This window comes from Antedon mediterranea, chromosome 6 (assembly GCF_964355755.1).
Source record: "Antedon mediterranea chromosome 6, ecAntMedi1.1, whole genome shotgun sequence".
Lineage (NCBI taxonomy): Eukaryota > Metazoa > Echinodermata > Crinoidea > Comatulida > Antedonidae > Antedon > Antedon mediterranea.
This window is the reverse complement of record NC_092675.1, coordinates 28,698,353-28,722,352: the sequence shown is the minus strand read 5'-3', so window position 1 is coordinate 28,722,352 and position 24,000 is coordinate 28,698,353. Positions and strand designations below refer to the sequence as shown.

General features: G+C 33.9%; 2 protein-coding genes across 2 annotated transcripts; one reads left to right on the top strand and one right to left on the bottom strand.

Moving 5' to 3' along the window:
- The first annotated feature begins 57 nt into the window (after positions 1–57).
- On the top strand, positions 58–19,512 carry LOC140051375 (guanine nucleotide exchange factor subunit RIC1-like). The gene is made up of 31 exons (XM_072096566.1): positions 58–235; positions 753–860; positions 956–1,029; positions 1,453–1,557; positions 1,822–1,964; positions 2,106–2,239; positions 2,575–2,666; positions 2,850–2,938; positions 3,432–3,576; positions 3,809–3,857; positions 4,374–4,526; positions 5,089–5,227; positions 5,491–5,588; positions 6,938–7,138; positions 7,585–7,750; positions 8,498–8,605; positions 9,055–9,182; positions 9,331–9,459; positions 9,940–10,036; positions 10,385–10,509; positions 11,005–11,051; positions 11,191–11,315; positions 11,418–11,560; positions 11,847–11,933; positions 12,116–12,405; positions 12,975–13,148; positions 13,611–13,732; positions 14,203–14,424; positions 14,785–14,956; positions 15,290–15,478; positions 16,337–19,512. Exons 1-31 carry the CDS (start codon positions 95–97, stop codon positions 16,590–16,592), a joined length of 4,251 nt encoding a protein of 1,416 aa, XP_071952667.1. The 5' UTR covers positions 58–94; the 3' UTR covers positions 16,593–19,512.
- A 1,102-nt stretch (positions 19,513–20,614) lies between these two features.
- Positions 20,615–23,960, bottom strand: LOC140051690 (cyclin-dependent kinase 4 inhibitor D-like). The gene is made up of 4 exons (XM_072096983.1): positions 23,666–23,960; positions 22,463–22,661; positions 21,914–22,141; positions 20,615–21,224 (listed from the first exon to the last, which is right to left on the bottom strand). The coding sequence occupies exons 2-4, from the start codon at positions 22,610–22,612 to the stop codon at positions 21,054–21,056; spliced, it is 549 nt and encodes a 182-aa protein (XP_071953084.1). The 5' UTR covers positions 22,613–22,661; positions 23,666–23,960; the 3' UTR covers positions 20,615–21,053.
- Between the last annotated feature and the right edge of the window lie 40 nt (positions 23,961–24,000).

Below are 24,000 nucleotides of genomic sequence, written 5' to 3'. Positions count from 1 at the left end.
GATTTCTTTTGACCTTTTCCCAAAATAAAAGTTGACCTTTTCGTCTACGATGGCGATTTGACAGTAGTTTCCGAAGTTGGTAAATTCTTTCAAGATGTATTTTCCTGTTGGTTGGCCGAAGTATCTAGATGTTCCAACGGGAGGGGATGAAAAACTAGTTGAAGTTTGTAGCAACAGAGAAAGGCAATTATTTGCCGTTGTCACCACACAAACCGTCTACATTTGGCATTGTAATGTAAGTGTGATACACACACAGCCTACGTGGAAGGTACCCACCAATCAATCAACTCTCGCGAGGGATAAAACTTCTTCTCGCCCGCCCTTGTTTAATTACTGTAGGCTATGTTGTACATGGGTCCTAGGCCTAGCTAGGGTAGTTGACCTGGATCCATGTAGAACTAATAATAAACTAGCTAGCTAGACATACATACATGATATAATAATGATTACTTTATTTTGTCCTCATTTTGAATGAATATATTATTTTTTATGACTGAATTGATCTTTTTTTTAAATGAATGGATGAGGTAATCCTATTTAGTATTATATTATTACTTTCCATTTTCATACCAGCAGATCCTTTTAAGATCAAGCCTCAGAAAACTGGATTCTTTTTTTTGAGTCCGCTATTATTTTGCGTTTTAGTTATTTTTCATAACGTTGTTCTCTTTTCAATCAAGTTAAAAAAAAAGATTAAAGATTTTATATTCCAGATATTGTACATTATAAAATGTGATTGATTTAATTTGCAGCCTTGTGTTTTAATTACAAGCTACAGAAGGGCAGATGACGCCGTGGTTGTGCTAGGTACAAATAAATCTGCATTATGGCGACCAGATTCAAGTTACTTAACAATTTCCGTAAGTATAAAACCACTATAAACAGGGCAGAAAATAAACATTCTTTTTGTAAACAACAATAACAACAATCAATATTTTGATATCTTTTTTTTTAGACCACTGGTGGCCATCTTATGTTTTTTAAAGTAAACGTTGATGATACATATTTATATAGCAGTAAACATAAGAAGTAAGTTTATGCTTTAAATTACAATATGTTGATACAAAAGGTTTGCATACAATCATTAAGAGAGTTAGCCCAGGTCACAATTTACATTCTGTATCATGATAAATAAAATAAAATAATTCATGCGACAATTCTTTTGTGTTTCCCCAAGCTTAAGGTAATGATATAAATCTTATCTGTGACACTTTAAGATATCACCCACAAAATATAGATTATATAAAATACAAACATGGAATATCTACTAATTATAAATGTTTAAAATTCATAAATTTCCAATGTTATCATTGTTATTGTGAATGGTGTTATCGGTCCGTTTATTGTGTGTGTGTGTGTGTTTTGGAATCTAAATAATCAAATTTATGGAGTAAACCATTAACACAGGGTGGATTTGTTATTGAAAAATAATATTTTTTTTATTCACTCTAGTACAAGTCATTACAGAGTAGAGACAACAGCTGCAGATACTGTGCCTGTACCATCTCTCAGTCTGTCATACAACTACACAGTACATATACCAGGAGATATAACCAGGTAGGGGAGTCAAAGGTTGTTACAAAATATTTCCTTTTAAAAACGATTGTTTATATTCATAGTACTGTCAATTTCATTGATTTTTTATTGAATGTTTGTACATAAATAAATACATAAATGTACTTTTATTTTTGTACTTTTATCTTTCCTTACTATAAAACTTCATATGATGTTCCATAATAGTTTTACATACTTTTAAATTCCTTCAAAAATGTTGTTTTTGTATAAGTGATTAAGTTACAAGATATTCTTTTTCATTCTTAGATTATGTTGCTTAAGAGATGAGTTATTGGTGGCAACTGGGGGTGGTCTATTGAAACGTTTCAGGTGGGAGGGGCATGCAAATGAACGCAGTGATATATCAATACATGGTATACCTTTCTCAGTAGACCTACAACAATCAAGAGGTATGAATTATTTTATGTTGTTTATTAGCAGTACAGTACTTGCAAGTTATTCCACACCAAAACCCATTATATTAATAAAGTAAAATGTTTAGACCTACTTTTATAGTAAACATTAAATTTGTGAATGATCACTTCCTTTAGAAATCGTGCTTGAGATACCAGGCCTTCATTTCACCCACATGGAATTCAGTAATCTGCTGGGCGGCCTAGCTGTTGTTTTGTCAGATGGAAGAGCAGCTTTTATTTCATCAGACTCTCAACGTTATGAACCAAATGTAAGTATAAGTGTTTACCAGTTTGAAAGTTTTCTATGTTTTAAAATTAAATTATTATAGTGCAACTTAAGGTAACAATGACTGGTATTAAATAACTATTTTAATGTTTACATTTTTTGTTGTTGACCATATTTAATGAGGGTGATCCATCCAGCAATTTCTGATCATTAGGGACCCTCAGAGGTTCACAAGACAAACATATACACAAGATGCTCTACAAAGTCTTATTACAAGTCTTTGGGAGATATGAGGTGTCTTCTAAACAGAGAGGTGTCCCAAAGAAGAGGCTCTAATGTATTACAATGTTTTAATATACCTTGTTTCTTTATTATCAGCATGTGCACGCAGTGTGGGCACCTGAAATGAAGGATATCACATCTGTTGCAATTAATCATAGGTACAAGTTACTAGCATTTGGACGTAAAAAGTGAGTTCTAATAGTTCTATATTATAAATTTATTTTCATTAAAAAATGTTGTTAGAATATATAATATAATAGAATAATGATTTCCTATTTAAAATCAAACAGAAAGCAGTAAACACGTTCAGCAGTATTTAAATTTGTTGCTTACTGTATATGGCTATGCTTAATCATTTAATCATCTTTTAGTGGACAAGGTATAGTTTATACAGTAGATGAAATAACAGGAGGAATGCTATTATCACATCATATTATATTGTCAACAAATGATTATCCAGGTAATTATGATTATTTTATTAAACTTGTTTAAAACCAGTAACAACCTGTGCTTTAAATAATAACTAATATTATTGTTGAAATCAACTATCCTTTTACATGAAATCAGCTATTCTTTTCAAAGAAATTCTTATTATACCGATTGACCTCTTCAGTCGAAGACTGTTCTCCCAAAGGACCCAGTTGTGATGAGTGAATGTATGTGAACTAGCACCCACTCCTTATCTCAAAAGATATACTACTGATGTTTCACTGTCTTAACCGCTTGGTCTCTTACTCGCCTAATTTGTTATCATCATCATCTCGTTAGAAATTGTGCGTCTCACTTGTGTTCGTCACATTTTTGAGCAAGCATGTGTATAGTTCTGTCCGTTTGAAAAGTTTCTGTTTCTTTTTTGATGTTTGCCATCCATGCTGTTTTCTCTCTTTTGGTCTTTTGGTTATTGTTTATGAATTACTTTTAATATTACAATCTGATTTACATTGTTTTTACAGAAGGATGTCAAGCTCTCGGTCCTGTGTCCATGATGAGGTGGACTCCTGATGGATGTGCCCTTGCATTGTCATGGAAACAAGGTGGCCTATCCATGTGGAGTACCTTTGGAGCTAAACTACTGTGCACAGTTGGAGGAGAATATGGGTATTTATTGAACATTTCTTATTGCTTTGGTTAGGTCAATCAAATGTCAAGAAAATTTAACATTAACATACTGTATTTACTAAAATAGGAAATAAAATATTCTGTTGAGTTTCATATCTGAGTTGAAAAAATACTAGACACTGTTTACTGGCTGGCTCTATGATATCATTGCCACAGAACGCTTAATGGTGGATATTCCTAGTCATAAAAACCAACTAATTGCTTTTTCTAGAATGTCACCACAGTGTTGTAAAAAAAATCCTTTTCAAGTAAAAGCTATGGTAAGTTAGATTACAATCAATTAATTACCGTATTTATTTGAATAAACGCCCAGTGCATTATTGTTCAGGAGGGTTTTTGTGGGTGGGGGGTGTTTATTGTTTAGGAGGGTTTTTAAGGGGCATTTATTTGGGTGTAATATGGTAACTTATATGGTAACTTGTATAATCAAATAAATACCCCCTGGATATGAACAAATACAACACAATTAACATTGAGAACTGATAAAATACAGTAAAAAAATTGTATCAAAATGCTTGGTAAATTGTAGATCATGTCAATAAATTCTACTACAAATAGAAATGTGTTGTAATACAATATTATCAATATGTATATTATATGCATGTGGCGGGGTGCACTGTTTATTCGAGGGAGGCGTTCATTCAAAGTTGGTCGTTTCAAATAAATACGCTAGTTCAACTCTTGTGTCATTCCATCCATTCACACATTCATTTATTCACAAAGAAAGATTAATGTACACTTTATACAACTATACTATTCTTTCTTTTGTATATCAGGATTGGAGTATGGAGGGCTATAGGTTATGGATGGTAAACGGTGTTCCAAGACACACAATGTCTATGGATAATAACCAGGATTGTCCCAAACCAACCACTCATCTTATTCAACTATTATTTGTTAAAAGCGCCCTCACTACAAATCCATGTATGGTATGTAAGTCATACTAAAATCTCTATGTAAAAGATACTCTCAATGTATATGTTTGCTTTTACGGTATATGTTTGCTTTTACAGTTGATACTCCTTAAGTTGCCCAAATTTATACAGACGAGTGGTAACGGTAAGCGGAAAACCGCATAGCTTGTCCCCCATAGAATTTGTATCTATCCTGAGAGGAAAACGCCCGTCTGCTCCGTGCCGTGTAAATGGTCACAAGGAACAACATAGATTCTATAATTTTATTACCGTTACCGCAGATCTGTGTAAATTGGTCTGTAAGCTGGCTAAATGCATTTTCAATATTATAAATAAATTTGGGATATTTTTAGGCCTTATAAAAATTGTTGTTTCGGCATAGTTTTCAATTTTCTTAGGCTCCATTTTTGGGGAGTTCACTATAATATGTTAAATAGGTTTTACATCAACTATGGAAGTTTGTTATTTTTTATAGTGCATATGACTTCTAAAATGACAAAGAGTGTGGCCTAACCTATGCGTTAAAGTTGTGTACATATTTTTCAATACAATATTCCACTTGATATTTTGTTTTCAGTCAAACCACGAACATCTGTTTCTGCAAGGAGAAGATAAACTTTATTTAAATACGGGTGATACAATACTGAAGACAAGCAATACCGACACAGCCGCTGGCAGGAGTCCTGTCAGGCATGATGCTCAGATTAGATCCTTAGGTAAGGCTGTAGGAGAAAATACCGCGTGTTCAGGCACAACAAAGCAAAGTTCTGACAAATGTGTCTACGTTTCTAAGATTGTTGTCTTTTAATCGTATAAACTAAATCAATATAATATAATTGACTGGCATGAAAGAATCTTCAAACTTTACAGTGATATATTGGAAATTAATGAATTAAAATAAAGTGTATGTACAATAATAAAATAATAAGTTACTATAAAATAAGAAAAGATAATAAATGTACTATACTTTCAATTTTAGCTTCCCAAACTGAAGGACCAAACAAATTAATAGGCAATAAACAGTGGCAAGTGGTACCGGTACCTTACAGTTACTTAACAAGTAATTCACCATTAAAGGTATGTTGACATTTACTTCAATTCTGTTAACATTTACAATTGTTAAATTTTTTTTTCAATCATTTTAATCTTGTTGACATTTACTTCAATCATTTCAATCTTGTTGACATTTACTTCAATCTTGTTGACATTTACTTCAATCTTTTGGCATTCACTTCAATCTTGTTGACATTTACTTTAGTCTTGTTGACATTTACTTTAATCTTGTTGACATTTACTTAAAACTTTTGATATTTACTTAAAACTTTTGATATTCACTTCAATCTTGTTGACATTTACTTCAATCTTGTTGACATTTACTTTAATCTTGTTGACATTTACTTTAATCTTGTTGACATTTACTTCAATCTTGACATTTACTTCAATCTTGTTGACATTTAGTTCAATCGTGTTGACATTTACTTCAATCGTGTTGACATTTACTTCAATCGTGTTGACATTTACTTCAATCGTGTTGACATTTACTTCAATCTTGTTGACATTTACTTCAATCGTGTTGACATTTACTTCAATCGTGTTGACATTTACTTCAATCTTTTGACATTTACTTCAATCGTGTTGACATTTCCTTCAATCTTTTGACATATACTTCAATCTTGTTGACATTTTAAAAAATTTTTATTTATTTTAACCATATTTAATGAGGGTGATCCATCCAGCAATTGCTGATCATTTGGGACCTTCAATAAATAATAATACATTTACTTCAATCTTGTTGACATTTACTTCAATCTTGTTGACATTTACTTCAATCTTGTTGACATTTACTTCAATCTTGTTGACATTTACTTCAATCTTGTTGACATTTACTTCAATCTTGTTGACATTTACTTCAATCTTGTTGACATTTACTTCAATCTTGTTGACATTTACTTCAATCTTGTTGACATTTACTTCAATCTTGTTGACATTTACTTTAATCGGTTTAATCTTTTGACATTTACTTCAATCTTTTGACATTTACTTTAATCTTGTTGACATTTACTTCAATCTTGTTGGCATTTACTTCAATCTTGTTGCCATTTACTTTAATCTTGTTGACATTTACTTTAATCTTTTGACATTTACTTCAATCTTGTTGACATTTACTTTAATCTTGTTGACATTTACTTTAATCTTGTTGACATTTACTTCAATCTTGACATTTACTTCAATCTTGTTAACATTTACTTCAATCTTGTTGACATTTAATTCAATCTTGTTGACATTTACTTCAATCTTGTTGACATTTACTTCAATCTTGTTGACATTTAATTCAATCATTTTAATATTTTGACATTTACTTCAATTGTTTCAATCTTGTTGACATTTAATTTTGTTTACATTTACTCCACAACATTTTATTGTAGTTTGCTGCGGTGGACAGGTCGGGTCACTGTGTGACCGTTGCTGGCAAGAATGGGTTAGCTCACTGTGCTCTTTTTACAAAACGATGGAAGCTGTTTGGCAATGTCTCACAAGAGAACGACATGACTGTAACGGGTGGTCTAACCTGGTGGCGTGATTTCATCGTCTTGGCGTGTTTCAATCATTATGATGAAAGAGACGAGGTAAATTATTAATAAAATAATTGCTAAAAAAAGCTCAGGATTTGGACCAAATGTCAAAAATGTTGAATTAAAAAAATTCAATATGGCCAAGCTAAGCAAAAGATGTCTTCAATATACACAGCAAGTTGTTATTAATATTATAGTGATAATATTTATACAATTTCAAGAGTTGAAAGATAACCAATGAAATTATTTGCACCATAGCACAAATATAAAAACATTCATTATTTGTTTTATATAGCATCTAAGTAGATTTGTCATTTCATTCAGATAGCTATTCACCGCGCTCTCGCTGTTGTTAATCAGGCTTTAGCTGGTAAAAATAATACACCAAGCGATTGATCAGGCACTTTTTATCAGCCCAATCAAATGGCGAGAATCTATTTACGTGTTATATAAATACTGTACTAAATTTAAAGTTTAATAAAGCAAGTTTATTTTGACAGATTCGTATGTACCCAAGAGTTTGTAATCTAGACAATGCATTTGCAACATCCATTAAAGTACCATCTCAAGTATTGCTGTTAAATGTATTTAAAGACTTACTAGTAATCTTCTGTGCTGATTACCATATATCATTGTACCAAATTGACCGGCAAGGCACACAACCAAGTAAGAGGTTTTACGCATTTCGCTCTCAACTATCTCTTAAAAATACCGTTAGTATAATCACACCTACCTACAACACAAAATTGAGCCGACTTTGGGGGTGGGGGGGTGGAACTATACCCGGGGAAACCCTGGTTAAGGAAAAAAATTATTGGTAAGCATTTCTTGTAAAAGCTCATCTGAACTGGTTAGAGAGAGGCCTACATCTAGGTCATGTCAATACTGGGATTATACCCGGAGATATGCCTGTTTGTGAAATAAGACATAAGGTAGGGGGTGGGATTAAACCCAAAGTGGAATTATACCCGGGACGGTATTTATTTTTCAATACTCCAAGTATGAAACAGATACACATTTAAAAAAATATTTTCATTAGAATTATAAGAAATGTTTTGGAACCCATTAGGGCACTATTTATTTGAATGTTGTGATATATAATACCTATTTCCCTTCTAATTGTAGAGGCCGTAAATCTTTGTCTACACTATCAAAAAAGTGTGATGTGCCCAATTATGTTAGTAATATGACATCATTGTGTCACACAAAGTTTGATGGTGTAGAAAGAGCTTTTAGTCAATTTTCAAAATAACCTATTTTTAAAACTTATCTCTTGGATGAAAAGGACAAGGTCCATTCCTTAAGATAAAAAGAACTGGTCTGATAAACAAGCTTGAGTTTTTCATTTAAGCACTGTCTTGACTTAAGCATAAATGTCCATTACTGACAAGTTAATTTGAATGTCATTTTTAGATCCTACTGCGTCTATCACTCGTATACAAGACCTGTCATTGGCCAACTTTGTTCCTCATCCAACGTCTCTTACTTGTATAACATTAACTTCTCTCAGGTCAGAAATACGTAAGTAAACCTTTAAGAAATAGGAAAAAGTTATGAAGACATGTAATTGAATAGATTACACAGTACATGGTTTTTTCTTATCATTAATATCTTCTGAAGTGATTGTTTCATTTATTTCGTCCTTTAAAAATAATGCAATGAATAAAAATAATCATAAAAAAACACATGAGAGGATTTAATAAACAAAAGCAAACTTCATTGGTGAATAATTTAATTAGTCTTACCGTAACCAAGCAAGAAACTAAAGGTATGTCTACACTATCAAACTACATATGCCCAAATATGGTAGTGATATAACATCATCACATTTTTTGACACATAAAGTTTGATAGTGTAGACAGAGCTTAACCACCTAAAACGTCCTTCATTGCCTGAAATTTCAGCTGTTTGTTTTTCTATAATGAAATATTTTAAAAAGTCGTAAATGAATTTAAAATCTTTTTTTGTAGAAAAAAGTAATAATCATGCGAGAGAAGCAGAAAGTTTAATTATCAATGTTGCTGGCCGTGTGCTAATGCTGCATAGAGATCGTGGTAAAGTGATTACCAGCGACTCAACAGTTAAGAAACGGAACGAGGTAAATATGTTGAAAAACATACATCACCCAAAAATGTATCCAAAGAACTCCACTAAAACTGAAGGTGTCCCCTTAAGAGGGTTCGACTGTATATTGACATATTGTTCACTATGCTTTGACTTTAATCATTTTTATGTACTTTTTTCAGATGCCATTTTGTGCTCCAATTGTACTTGCCTCTAATGTGGAGAACTTGTGGGCTGTTTCAGGCGTTTGCCATAAAAAGCCTCATTTGACAGAATCTCTTTGGCTTGGATGTGGTGCGACAGGAATGAAGGTACATATCGTTGATTAATTGAGCTAATTATGTGCCCTAATATGGTAGTGATATTCCAAAATATGGTAGTGATATGGCATTATCATGTCCATATATGGGCATATCACATTTTTTTGTCACATAAAAATATGTAATAGGTATTTTTTTAATATAGTATAAAAAACATACAAAGAGTGTAATCATCAAAATAAGTGAGTGTGTAACACTCTCCTTGAAATATGTTTTTTTGTATTTCATACGCATCTAACACGCACAAACTCTCAACTCTCAAATTACAGGATGGATAAACTATTTTATAATTAATCGTGTTTATAATCTAAGTCTGAGACTTAGGGAGTGGATTTGAAAGAGTCGTCTCAGTTTACAACCCTGGCACTTAGTCAGGATTGAACCCTGGATCTTGGGATTAGAAGGCAAGCACCAAGCTACAGCTCCACTATGTTATTGATTTAATTATGATATTTCTTTTGTCATCATCAGGTGTGGCTTCCATTGTATCCTGAGGGTGATGAGAAACGCCATGGCTTTCTTTCTAAACGCATCATGCTCTCATTCCATTTGAAAATATATCCTCTTGGTAAGCTTAATGCAATACATTTATTTTATAATACAGTGCATTATTCTGTAATATGGTAGAGAATGGCCGAGCAGTTAAGACAGTCATAAAAAAAGGACTTAAAATTGGGAGTCCATTGTATAGATCTGGCTTGTATGCACTTAAATAAATCTAGAGTATCTTTCAGTAAGAGTAGGCCCTATGTCCTAATGGGATGAAAGATAATTATTATTATCATAATATTTAAATGTTTCCTTTATTCAACATCTATTCAATTTTACTTGTACAATACTTGTGCTGAAACTATTTCCAACTTTAAAAGTTTTCAGTTTAATAATTCAATAACATTTAATATTATTTTGTTGCTAGCCATTCTTTTTGAAGATGCTGTTGTGCTGGGAGCAGCTAATGACACCTTGAACTTTGACACGCTTAGCAATCACTTGAAGTCCTTCCAGCCATCAAGTATACCATTCTCTACATTAGAACGCACAGTATGTGGTAGCTCTGTCTACACTAACAAACTAGTTTGATAAACAAAGTGGGATGGCCCTAATATGGTATTGATATTCCCAAATATAATAGTTATATGACATTATCATGTTATATGGGCACATCACATTTTTTGTCACTTAAAGTTTGATAGTGTAGACAGAGCTTTAGAGTTTGTTGTTGATAAGTTATATTTATGATGATACAAAATGTGATGCAAATGAGTGGTTGGGATTACTGTATACTCTAAATTCATTAATAATGGATTGGCAGTATGTTAAGTATGCTGTCTAATGGATTTAGCCTAAATTAGGGGTGGGATTACATTCGAGCATGGAAATTTACAGGGTTATATATAGCAGTAGTTTTGTATACCAGTTTCATTATGTTGTAATTCTGAAATATGTACAAACTTTTTTCAGATTTACTTATTGTGGTTTAGGTATAAATATTTATTTTTGTTATTGTTAATAATGATTATATTTTTTTATATTTAGACTCAGATTTATCTTCACTTCATACTACGGCAATTACTTAGAAGAAAGTAAGTACATTTTTGTTTGTTTCAAAATGTGGTCTTGTATTGTATTTATAAAACATTAATAACGTATATTTATTATTATTATAGGAATAGATATAAAATTTCGCTTTAATGATTTTCATTTTGGTTTGTGTTAAATTAGCCTTGGAATCCATGCACTTGATATCGCCAGGAGTTGTACATCGTTACCATACTTCCCACATGTATTGGAACTTATGCTTCATGAGGTGCTGGAAGAAGAGGCTACAGCATCGGAACCTATACCAGGTACGTTAAGCTGTATTTATAATAATTGACCATTACATGGTGCAAAATGTTAACGAGAAATGCAGTGTACAGTATATATAAAATGTATATTCATTTCCTCAGATGCTATGTTACCAAGGGTCGTGGCCTTTATACAGGAATTTCCTGAATATCTACAGACTGTTGTACATTGTTCAAGAAAGACAGAGATTGCTTTATGGCCGTATTTATTTAACACTGTGGGAAATCCCAGGGATTTGTTCCAGGTACAGTATTATTATCACTATAATTTAGATCATCATTATCCTTTTCCGATGTTAAGTTCTGTCTACACTAACAAACTACTTTGACAAAAATATATGGGCACACCACATTTTTTGGTCACATAAAGTTTGATAGTGTAAACAGAGCTTTAGTAATGCTCAAAACATATTCATAGAATGATTTTTAGACTTTATAGCTGGATTGTCTATTTGCAAAGTAGAAGAACATTCTTGAATCTATTTTATTTACACACAATTTTCCTGTTATTAACTTTTTTATATTGAACAGGAGTGCCTTACTTCAGGGTTGTTGCAGACAGCTGCTTCCTACCTCATCATTTTACAGAATTTAGAAACAATCAAAATAAGTCGACAAGTAAGTTGTTTTAATGATATATATATATGCAATTAAGATTGAACGCTTAAAATTATTACATACATTCTTTTTTATCAAAAGAAAAAAAATTGATAACAAAGGTTATTATATTTTATGGTAAATAAAACATTTTTCACATACAATTTTAACATGACTCCTTTATGTATTTTTTCCTTATGTAGTATGCAACACAGTTATTTGATGTTTCATTAGAACAAAGAGAATGGGGACTTTGTCGTGACTTACAACGTTTCTTACGAACAATTGGACCTGGGGATGAAGAAGATGAGCTACGATCTCCACTTCCATTATCTAACCCAAATGTATACCCACTTACCAATCCTCCATTAACGCCAAAAGATCCAGCTATGCCTGGTTTTAAATTCCACAAGACGTTACCTAGGACGCGGAGCGTTAGTGGTGGTGGACCGAAAACATTGGATAAAACACCAGATGCTGCAGCTGATAAAAAGTTAGTATCATACTTGTATAATAAATTTAAATAGTTTGACTATACTCGATCATTAGAATTCATTTGAAGGGAAGGTCTCTTCTTTCAAATCAGGATTTATTGATTTCAATAGCCAATGCATCAAGTTTAAAGCTTGTCTACAGGATCAAACTTTATATGACAAAAAATGTATATTGTGATGCGATGTGCCCATACAAGATACAAGATAACTTTATTGTCAAATAGTTCGTCAACGAAAGATTTAAAATTGGTTTTTCTCATGGCAACATAATATATATATAATATATATATGGACATGATGATGTCATCTCACTACCATATTTGGGCACATCGCACTTTTTTTTGTCAAACTAGTTTGATAGTGTAGACAGACCTTAATACAAGTTATGTATAATTATGTATTCCAACCTGAGAATTACTTGCTCAACATACTAAAGTACAAATTACGTCAGAGTAAGGCAAAACATCTGACCAATTACTCAACACCCTGATACAAAGCTACTCCACAGTAGTTACAAACAATTGTAATGTATTATTATGTTATTGACCATTTATAATTATTTGTTTAGATCCAGTGTCTCAAAAAGACTAAACAGTAATGAAAGTTCAGCAGAGGATTACTACATAGATCTAATTCTATGCAGACATGCTCGCAAACTACTTACAGGATGTCGAATAAGAGACCTGGGAATGTTTTGTGCTTACCTGGATTTTAAGTTAGGGAAATGGCTCGCCAAAGAAAGGTAACAAACTAAGTATATTTTGATGTTTTTTTACCGATGCTTTTAATTTGCCTGAATTAAAAGTGAATGAAAATGTAGCCTGTCCATACACCTGGTTTATATTTGAAAAATGTTATGACTGTTTTGTAGAAGATATTTAAATCAGCCTGTCCATAAACCTGGTTCATGTTTGAAAAATGTTTTTTTTTTTTCATTTCCAAAAAAATTGGTTTTTTTTTTAAATGTCATGATGATTGTTTTTTAGAATATATTTTCAGGCATGCAAATGTGATTCATAAGTTTGTTAAAATTACAGAATGTTAAAATATTTTATTTGTCGTGTTAACAATATTAGACCTTTTTGGTTCTGAATCAATACCATGACTTACTATGTGAACCAACCACCAAATAAGAATTTATTTTATGACTGGTATATCTTGCACCTGCATTTATTTAAATTAACATGGTCTTGTTTCTTGAAAGGATGCGAGCCGCTAAGATTGATGATATGGTCCATGCCTTGCAATGTCTTCATCGTGATTTCAAATGGCCTATGCCAACTTCATCTTTCACAGTATCTCCTGTTTCAAACTCATTTAAATCTGGTAAGTTAAATTTAAATATCTTACCTATCGGATCAACCATGTTGAATTGCACCCGTCCTAACCCCAATTTAAACACAAATCTTGGGGGAAAATGTTTTTTTGTTTTCTTATACAGTAGAACACTTCCCTTGGTACTCGGGGAATGCTTAGTTTTATTTTTTTTAATGCTACATAATACCTTTATTGGTTTAAATTGTAGAATTCATATTGTATGTGATTAAACCTCTTGTTTTAGATATTCACGAAATAGTAATTCTTTTCGAAAAAAAAAAAATTAATGAAACTAACCTGCTTGACAGTTTTGCTGTCCTGCTCGGACAACTTCTTCAGAAAAAATGACACATATGTCATTAAACAGATTGACCTCAAGAGGTTCAATTCTGTCTAATGATGCACATGACTTAAAAAAAAAAAAAAGGTATATTTATAACTGCAGTACTGTATTGTATTTAAAAAAATCTTTATTGCAGGTTCTATATCAAGGTCTTTTTCTAGGTCATCTTCCCAAAGTTCGTCGTTAATCACAAACGGATTATCAAATGATACTTCACCCCTGGCCAAATCTAGCATTCCCTCCCCATCATCAAGTGGAATAACCAAAAGTAAACTGACACGCCCTCAAAGTCTGTCGGACAGCGTTATTAGTGATGCAAAGACAGAGGAAGCTATTCTGCAGCATATGTCTTATCGAGGTAACACCATTATATTTTAAGTTTTTTAATATACTCTTTGGCAAAACAAATTTTTGACAACTTTTTGCACTGCGCAAGAAAAGTCTGTTATTTTGAGAAGTTTCTGGTTTTCAGAGAGTTTGGTATTAGGAGAGTTGATTGTATATACACATATATATCACATGTCCCACATCTGGTTTCTGTATCTATCCTGAGCGGAAACCGCCCGTCCGCTCAGCATTGTGTGTAAATGATCATAACATACTGTAGACATTCTATATTTTTATTACCATTACTGCTTGTCTCTGTAAATTGGCCTTTAGAGGCTCAATAGAAATATGACTGATATAAATATGGAAATAATACAATGTTTGTTTGTAGGGTCAGATGACACAAGTACACTTGGAACTGGTGAAGAGAGTGCGTCGACCTTTGGTGATTGCGACAACCTTGATGACACCATGTGGAGTAGCAACCATAATCTTCAGGAGATTGAGAAGTTATCACTTGAAATGGTCACTCTTGGACCACCACAATCACTTAAGGAACTCAGGTAAGCTATTAAACCGGACATTCTTAAAGCCGATTTTCCACTAGACAATTTGTTCTCGCTAATCAAAAGCATCAGTTAATAAGCGTGCGTATTCATGTTTCCATCTTCCAAGTACCTCTCTAAGCATGCGTAAAAGCTGATGCTTTCGATTTGCGCTAACAAATTCTCCTAGTGGAAAGTTGGGTTAATGCTTTGGTGTTTTACAATCCTTTCTTAGGTTTCATTTTGTCACATAATTAACGATGACAATTTACGATGACACTTTTTTTCTCTTGTAGGGCTAACATTTTTATTATACTGTATTTTTGTTTATTCTTCTCCACTATATTGCAGACATCTATTTAGTATTTTCTTGGATGCCAACTGTTTGGAATGGGCATTTGTTATTGGTATCATCCTACGTGACCTATCAGCTGTCTCACAAGTTATCAACTCTGCAAGTCTTCTTGACTCTCCCCTGGATGTTCTTGGCAGGATGAGGGAGGGCTTCTCTTTTCTAGAACTCTGGGCTACTACTGAATGGTAAATATGTGAACAATTATTTGCAGAAAGTGCTTCATTTTAATTTAAGGGTGTGTGGCGCAGTGTGTTGGACGTTGGACTACTGATCGTGAGATCACTGTTCGAATCCAACTCTGCCAAATTAATTGTATCCTTAGGCAAGATACTTTACTTTCGTTTGCCTCTCTCCACCCAGGTGTATAAATGGGTACCCGGTTAGATCAAGACATAACTTTGCGCTGATTACTAGCTGCATTATGGGAATATGTTTCCATACGTGGTTGATCTAAAAAATGACTGGGGTAATAATGTTCAATCAGCGCTTAGAGGTTTAACAATATTAGGCGCTATATAAATCCAGGATATTATTATTATTTTAATCAGGTTAGGCTGATGATAATTGTTGAATGTTTAAAACTTAAGCCCTTTCTCACTAGTGTACCAGCTGTATACATACAGGAATCGTGTCACATTAAACTGTCTTCACCAGAATATAACCTGCATGTATAAAAGGGTCTGATGAAACAATATAAAATCCTGTATGATATACTGTTTAATTGATACACTTGACTGCACAACATTGCAATTAATCGCAAAATGTCATGCTCTCACACAGAAAGACGAAGAAATATAATTATGATCATGGAATGCCGGTCTTGCGTTGCAGTGAATATTTCTTGTAATATTATTATTACCGCACAACCCTTTCAGATAGGAAACCATACTATTAGGAGTACCTTATTACCGGAGCTGTGTTCTGTCAGAAATAGAAATGTTTACTTTGCATTCAGTTTTTTAAGGTGAAATAAATAATATGATGATAAAGTAATTAGTATGGTTTTTTATAATAGAACAATATTCTTTTTTTGTTGTTGACAGCCCTTCCTATAAGCCAGTCCTTGAAGCCATTCAGCCCCAGGCTCAAGCTCTGTCAATGATAATTGAACAGCAACCAAGCCCTCCTAACACTCCAGCATCCACAAGAGCATCTACGTCGTCAGAAACCTCACTATCTCCTATGGAAATCAAGCGTCAGAGTGTTAACCTCAGTGAGTCTGAAGATGAGGCAGTGAAGACACCAACAAGAGAAGATCTGCCAACAGAGACAGAAGCCGGTTCTTGTGCCATTTCATAGCCATCTGTATTTTCATTCTTATTGAAAAGAATTATACAGTAAAATATTCAGATGCCAAGAAAACAAAATCATGCTATATCGGATGTTTTTTTTTTCTACTGCAGAATCTAATCCTGTCAATTAACTTTTGGTAAATTGTAGGACCAGCCCAAAGATGTCTGGATTGTGGGACCGGTCTTAAGTTGTCTGTTGTTATAGAACCAGAACAACGTTAACTGGTATTGTTGGACCAGCCTAAAGATTTCTGCTATGAGGGACCACTGGATTGTTGGACTTGTCTTAAGTTGTCTATTGTTGTGGCCCAATGTTAACTGGTATTGTTGGACCAGCCCAAATTTGTCTGGTATTGTTGGACCAGTCCAACATTGTCTGGTATTGTTGGACCAGCCTAAATTTGTCTGATGTTGTTGGACCAGCCCAACTTTGTCTGTCATTGTTGGACCACACCAACTTTGTCTGTCATTGTTGGACCGGCATAAATGTGTCTAATGTTGTTGGACCAGCCCAAAGTTGTCTGGTATTAGGGACCGGTCCAAAGATGTCCAGTTTTGGATAATTACAAAAATTAATATATTCTATGGATTTTAATTTATTAAGATAATTAAAAACCAGTTTTGCTGGTTTAATATCTTGCCAGGTGTAAAACACCAATATAGGAGGAGTATTGTACTCACAACGTTGGAATTGGTTTTGTAAAAATTATGGTGCTGAAACTTTGAAGATTATGTCTGTGCTGTTGGACATTTAGAATTTGTGTGAACGTGTACTACGGGTCGTATTCAACTGGTACATGTCCATGGATATTTCAAACTTTCCATTAAGTGGACATTCATGTTGTCAATGTATAACGTTGTGACCTTAGTTGATGTGGTGCTATTCCACATGGTAAAAGTCCCTACTGTAAATGTCTGAGGCACCATGTATGAAATACGAATCAATATTTCTATACAATTAAATAATTATGTAATAAAATGTTTACTTCCAAATGAATTAATAGCAATATTCAAAATAAATTGCAGATTACTACATAATTGGAAAATTTAGATGGTTATTTTTTTTAAATAATTTTACATATTTACATGTAGTGAACTGGTTTACACTTGGATGACATGGTGCTACCCCTGTGTTAGCATGTCACTAACTCACTCCCTAACTTGTTGAAAATTAGTTCTTAACATATAGCAATTAATTATGACTAATCTGCATGAAGTTAGGTATCTCATTCCTTATATTATTTACCAAATAATAAGTTTTAGTATTATACTTAATGTGTTAGGCTTATTCGATGCCTATTTGATTATGCAAGTAAACCCCCTCAATATAACCACCTGGTGGATCAAATTATGCAAATTATGCTGAAAGGAACCACTGAATAATGTATATAAATCATGTATATTAAGATAGTGTGTGTGGGAGAGAGAGGGTAATGTTGTTCAGTGCACATTTTTGTATGAATACATTGTACATATTTTATATTGGTGCTATTTTTACAAGTTATTGTAAATGTATCTTTTATCTTCTAATTGAACACTATGAAGGAGTTTGTATAGGATACCATTGGGTATGCGGATAGGGTAAATTAAAAATTATAATCACCAAATTACGTTATGATTCGATTAAGTTTAACTTAAGTGCAACTCGACAATGATATTTTGTGTGCGATGTTGTTAAAATCTTTGTAAAGGAAAGGAGTACCCATTTTGTTTTGATATCCTAACATGGCACTCACATAAGTAGGCTTAATGTTTTTATCACACTTTTTCCCATGTCCATAAAATGATAAAACTTTGCTCTTGATAAATTTACTTAGCTAATATTCTTTGAAATCTATTTTGAAACATGATTAATTTTTTCTACAAATCGTAAATGTATCCTATTAATATTATAGAGGTTTCCTATTAATTTTAATTTACATTTATGCAATGTTTTCTAATTAAATGTCTCACTGGGATTTAGTTTTCTGCCAATTCCCTATTTTAGGTGACGATTGAAAACAAATCTAAATTGTTGATCGTTAATTAACTTCCCTGATAAAATTAAAACAGAAATTTAAAAGTAATGTAATTCTTTTGACTATGTTTTAAGAAGTGCAATTTTCCACCAGACGAGTCTATTTTCGTGAATCTTCGACTTCTCGATTGGTTGCGAATTTGTTTTCCGCATCGGAAAAACGAATGTGTATTGTCATTACGTCATACATTATGTATGAATAAGTCAATTATTTCGATTTGCGCGAATAAATTCGCCTTGTGGCATGAAGGTATTCTAAAGCTTGTTTCCAACTAGGACGTAACACAAGGACGTAAACGCAACGTAATGCTTGGTTCCCACAAGAGAGGCAACACAAGGATGTTACGCAACGTAAGTGAGTTGACCAATTGCAAGCGATAGATTATTCGAACTGTCGCTTGTGAGTGGTCAGCACGCTTGCGTTGCGTTTACGCGAGTTGACCAATGACAAGCGACAGCTCCACTAATCCATCGCTTGTGATTGGTCAACTCACTTACGTTGCGTTTATGTGTCTTTGTGTTGCGTCTCTAGTCAGAAGAATAAGATTAACGCCAGTGTGCTATTCCAAACATAGCCATACTTATACGCACAAACAGTAAAATTGTGTTTGATAGGACAAGTAGTAATATCAGTTTACTTTGATAACAATCAGCTAATATTATTTATAAGTCAATCTTCAATTGTTTTTGTGATTACTGTACAAAAAGGTGTCAGCATAGAACCAAAATCTGTGGTGACCGATTTTTTTTATATAAAATATAATGTCTTCCTATAGGCCTATACGTTTTATTTAGTACGTATATATACCGTATATTATTCGCAAATAGACCAAAATGTCCACAATGTAAATTTTAATGTATGAATATTTATCCTATTATTATTGATAGTGAATAAATCTTTGATATTTTAGATCATTCTACGTTGAATTTGTGTCTATATTTACGTATTCTTACTGTTGGTGGTTAGACCTACGTCAAACCCGATCAGAGTAAAGCCTTGTCTACATTATCAAACTTTATGTGTCAAAAAAATGTGATGTGCCCATATATAGTAGTGCTATGCTTAAATATGGTAGTGATATGACATGTGACATCATGTCCATACATGGGCATGTCACATTTTTTGACACATAAAGTTTGATAGTGTAGACAGAGCTTAAAGCTTGGTTCCCACTTCCACACGAAATGAAATGACGTAGAGGAGGCGCAATGAAAGTGAGTTGACCAATCATTAGCGACACTTTGCGATTCATGCGTTGTGATTGGTCAAATTCCTTGCGGTGCGCGTACGTCCTTGTGATCAAGCTTGGTTCCCACTAGAACGTAACGCAAGGACGTAAACGCAACGCAAGCGTTTTGACCAATGACAAGCGAAGTTATAGACAGTTAGCAATCACAAGCGAATAAGCCATCACTGTGATTCACTTGCTTTGCGTTACGTCCTTGTGTTGCGTCGCTAGTGGGAACCACGCTTTAGTAACTGTAAATCCTTCTCGGCATAAACCGGTAATTTGAATGCGATCTTAAACGATCTTTAAAAACCCTTGCTGGGACACTTCGTCAGGATTATCTAAACATTTTTTATGGTTTTTGGCTTTATGCGTTTTACAATGTTTGAATACTACTTGCTTCTAGATATGTTATAATCAGAATCAGAAGTTATTATTATGATTATAAAGGTTTCTGCATGACTTAACCGCTTTGGTAAAATTCTAAAAGGATTTATACTGAATGTAGAACCGGTAATCGAACAACAATCAAAGCAGTGAAAAATGTTGGGAATCCCAACTTTGTATACACTAACTGTTCATTTTGTGATTTTAGAAAACTTACCAGAAAATAATACATTTTACAACCTTTCCGGGTTATAGATATAGGCCTGGCGGAAAATAATGAAATTATTAAAGCAAAATCTTAAGCTGTACATATAGGCTTTTATTAAACATGTTGCAGTACTTAATAGGCCTACTGCAGTAATATAATAATTGTGATACATGATTTATGATGTTCTATTATAAATACAATTAGTGCTCTATTATTAATACTTATATCTATTATTATGAGTGAAAACAGTCGAATAAATGCATTTCATTTTTATATAAATTTAAAACATACTATATAATAAAACATCTTCAAAAGAATATAAAAGATTCCCAGACAAACACAGTTACTTATTTAAAGCAATGGACGAGTAAAGAAAGAAGTTAAATTTGCGAATAATATTACTATTCTATTTTATAAAGTAGAAAAAAAATATCTTAAATATATGTTATTTTATTGAATAATTCATTATTAGATTAAAATATAAAATAGAATCAACAAAAATATTAAAATCACGTTCTCTAAATAAATTCCGGGAGAGGACAAGAAGTATTCGGGTAAACTTCGTAAATATATACAGTTATTGCCTGAATCATATTGATGCCTATACTAATTCTACAGTTCTAGTCCTTACGTCATATTTAGGTCTATTTTGTTTAATTTCAATGACACATGTCCGAGATCAGTGTTTTCTTTTATCCAGTTTCTTAACTCGTTGTGTTGGTCAGCAATTGACAATGGTGTTTGACCATTATGGTTTCTGATGGTCATATCAGTTCGGTGACATAACATCTTGAATGCCTGAAAATAGATGAATAATTTTATAGCCAAATTGGCAGTCAGACACTGTTGAAGCGCACTTGACAACCATGGTAAAGACAGCTGCAAACCTAAAGCCGATTTTCCACTTGTTCGCGCAATCTAAAGCGTCAGCTTATAATGCTTGGTTCCCACTAGAGACGCAACGCAAGACGTAACGCAACGTAAGTGAGAGACCAATCACTAGCGATGGATTATTTGAACTCTCGCTTGTCATTGGTCAACACCCTTGCGTTGCGACTTTAATCAGTGAATTCGCCACAGTTGCTATGGTCAACTTTCAAGCTTTCACGCGGATTGCTTAGATTTGCTACGTCTTTACCAAAAAATCGGGAGAGAGCAGATCTTGATAGGCCGGAAGAACGACTATGCATATCGACCGACAGCTACTTTGTAGCCGCAAAAATGTCTCTCTCCAAATGAGAACAAATTCCCTGATGGGAAAGATCTGTGGGGCCCAATCGCGATTAACCCACCCACCCACACCAACATTCAAAGTGTGCACACTGATGGTTCACCACCAGTCTGCTCAAATAATATTGTTTGCAGGTGGTGCATAAACAACATGATTTGTACTGTTACCGGTTCGATTTATTTACCCTATCGTTTTTGTCAATCTTGATTTTCATATATAGATCAAGTGATGATAATAATCGGCTAATTTAGCTCACCTCTAAATGTCCTTTCCTTGCTGCTATGTGTGCAGGAGTATCTCTTCCGGCTTCGTCTTGTTTGTTCGCATCTGCTCCGTATTCCAGCAGCAATTCCAATGTAGTCGTAGCACCTGATCTCGCGGCATCGTGAAGCGGAATGCATCCCGTAACTGGTTCACGAAGGTTCGGATTTGCTCCGTGTTCAAGTAGAAGTTGCACCATTTTAAAATTAGAAATCGACACGGCCTAGGTGAATGTTAAAAAATAAATGTTAGATTGATTGAATTAGTACAGACCTTTATCCTCATTTAAAAACACACAGAAAGGGCGCGCGCATGTTGGCCGCCGGACTTCTTCTGGTCGCAGAAATAACTGGGACTCGTACAACGTTTATGGTATGTAGCCTATTTGATCCAAAATTTACAGATAAAATTAATAATCTGAAGCGCTGAGAGAGAGGGGCTAAGCATTGGTTTGACTTGAAGAATTTCTCCAATAACCATAAAATACATTAAACGCAAGTTTCTTGAAATTGTTATGACGGCGTAATTCTACAATACAAACTACCTGTAAAGCCGTGTGTCGGTACTTATTCTTTGAATTCACTGGAAATCCCGCTTGCAATAGAGATCTTACTTCATTTAAATCTCCAGAAACCACAGCAATTGTTAATGGATTGGGGTTTTCCTGTGGATTTTCCATGGTGCTGCCAATCATCCGAACTCAGTAAAGTAGCGTTTCCTTAACAACAAGGAGCATCAAAAGCCTCCAATAAAAAATAAAGAAATAAAATGTATTTATTTTTGGTCTGACTCCTCAAGCTTAACTGGAAACTTAACTGGCCCTCCACGGACCCATGACAGCCAGCAGTGCAGCGCCTACCACACTGGAGACGATCCCTTGCATTTTTTAGTCGCGTGCAACGCGACTCTACAGCCCGATTTCGGTCGGTCGGTTGGTCGGTAAACACTAACTTGAGCACGCGACTTCAGCCATGTATATGGCCTTGTTTTTATTTCGAATAGTGTAGGCCAACCAAGTTCTTTAACGTGCACTATGTGTACACGTGACCGATGGCTTCACATTCCATCCGAAGGACGAGGCAATTGGAGTAAAACATCAGTTCCGGTCGGGCGCTGTGAGCTATGCTCAGTGGAGGCATCATATCTGGTCAATTTTTCCGTTTACCGTTTTACGTAAGCATTAGACTAAACAAATATGATTAAAAAGTTAGCGCAGTGGGCGTCTTTTTTTTAGACGGATGCTTGCGCCTTACAAATTTCCATTATTATTAGATTAGGCCTATGTTTTTCCTGTGTGCGCGGTCTTTCTAAATGTGCCGCAATTGTTTTGAAGTAAACATTGGGGAAAAAAAGACTTGGCGTGTCCTCCTCTCGTATTCTTGACCCTCGTACCCACCACCCCCTCCCTACACAGCCTGGATCTGTCATCAACTGCCATAATTATCGTCAGACGCCGTAAGATTTTATCAATTGCTGAACGAATTCACGTTATTCAGAAGACACGAGCAACGTAAAGGAGGAGGTACGTACGTGCGTTCGCGAATGAAGGAAGGATCACGCAAGCGCAGACTTGTTTCATGTGGTGGTATTTTCCCGTAATTAAAATCACGCGGAAGTATCATACCACCAGTAGGCCTACAAGTATTATGACAGCGGGCTTTGGCCCATAGCCCATGTTATTTATTGATTTATTTATGATTGTATATTAACAACAATTGTCTAGATTTAACAATATTATAAGACTTACCTCACGGTAGCCGATTTGAAGCGATCTCATTCTAATTCCATAATCTGCGTAAATTGAGATATAAAATAGTATAGGCTAGGCTTATAATAGTAATAGGGTACAGACTAGAAATCAGGCTGCTCTGAATAAATTCAATCCACTAAATTCAAATGTACTATTGACAGCAGACAAAAATAATGTTTTGTGTTGACAGCTCAAAACTACACTGAATCAGATACCAGAACGACGTTAGTTCCATTTATATATGTTTGATTTCTTGCTATTGTTAAGTTCTAAACTGTACTTCCGAAAATAGCAGTTCATTATCTTCAAGTCTGAACAGGCCAAAATGAAAT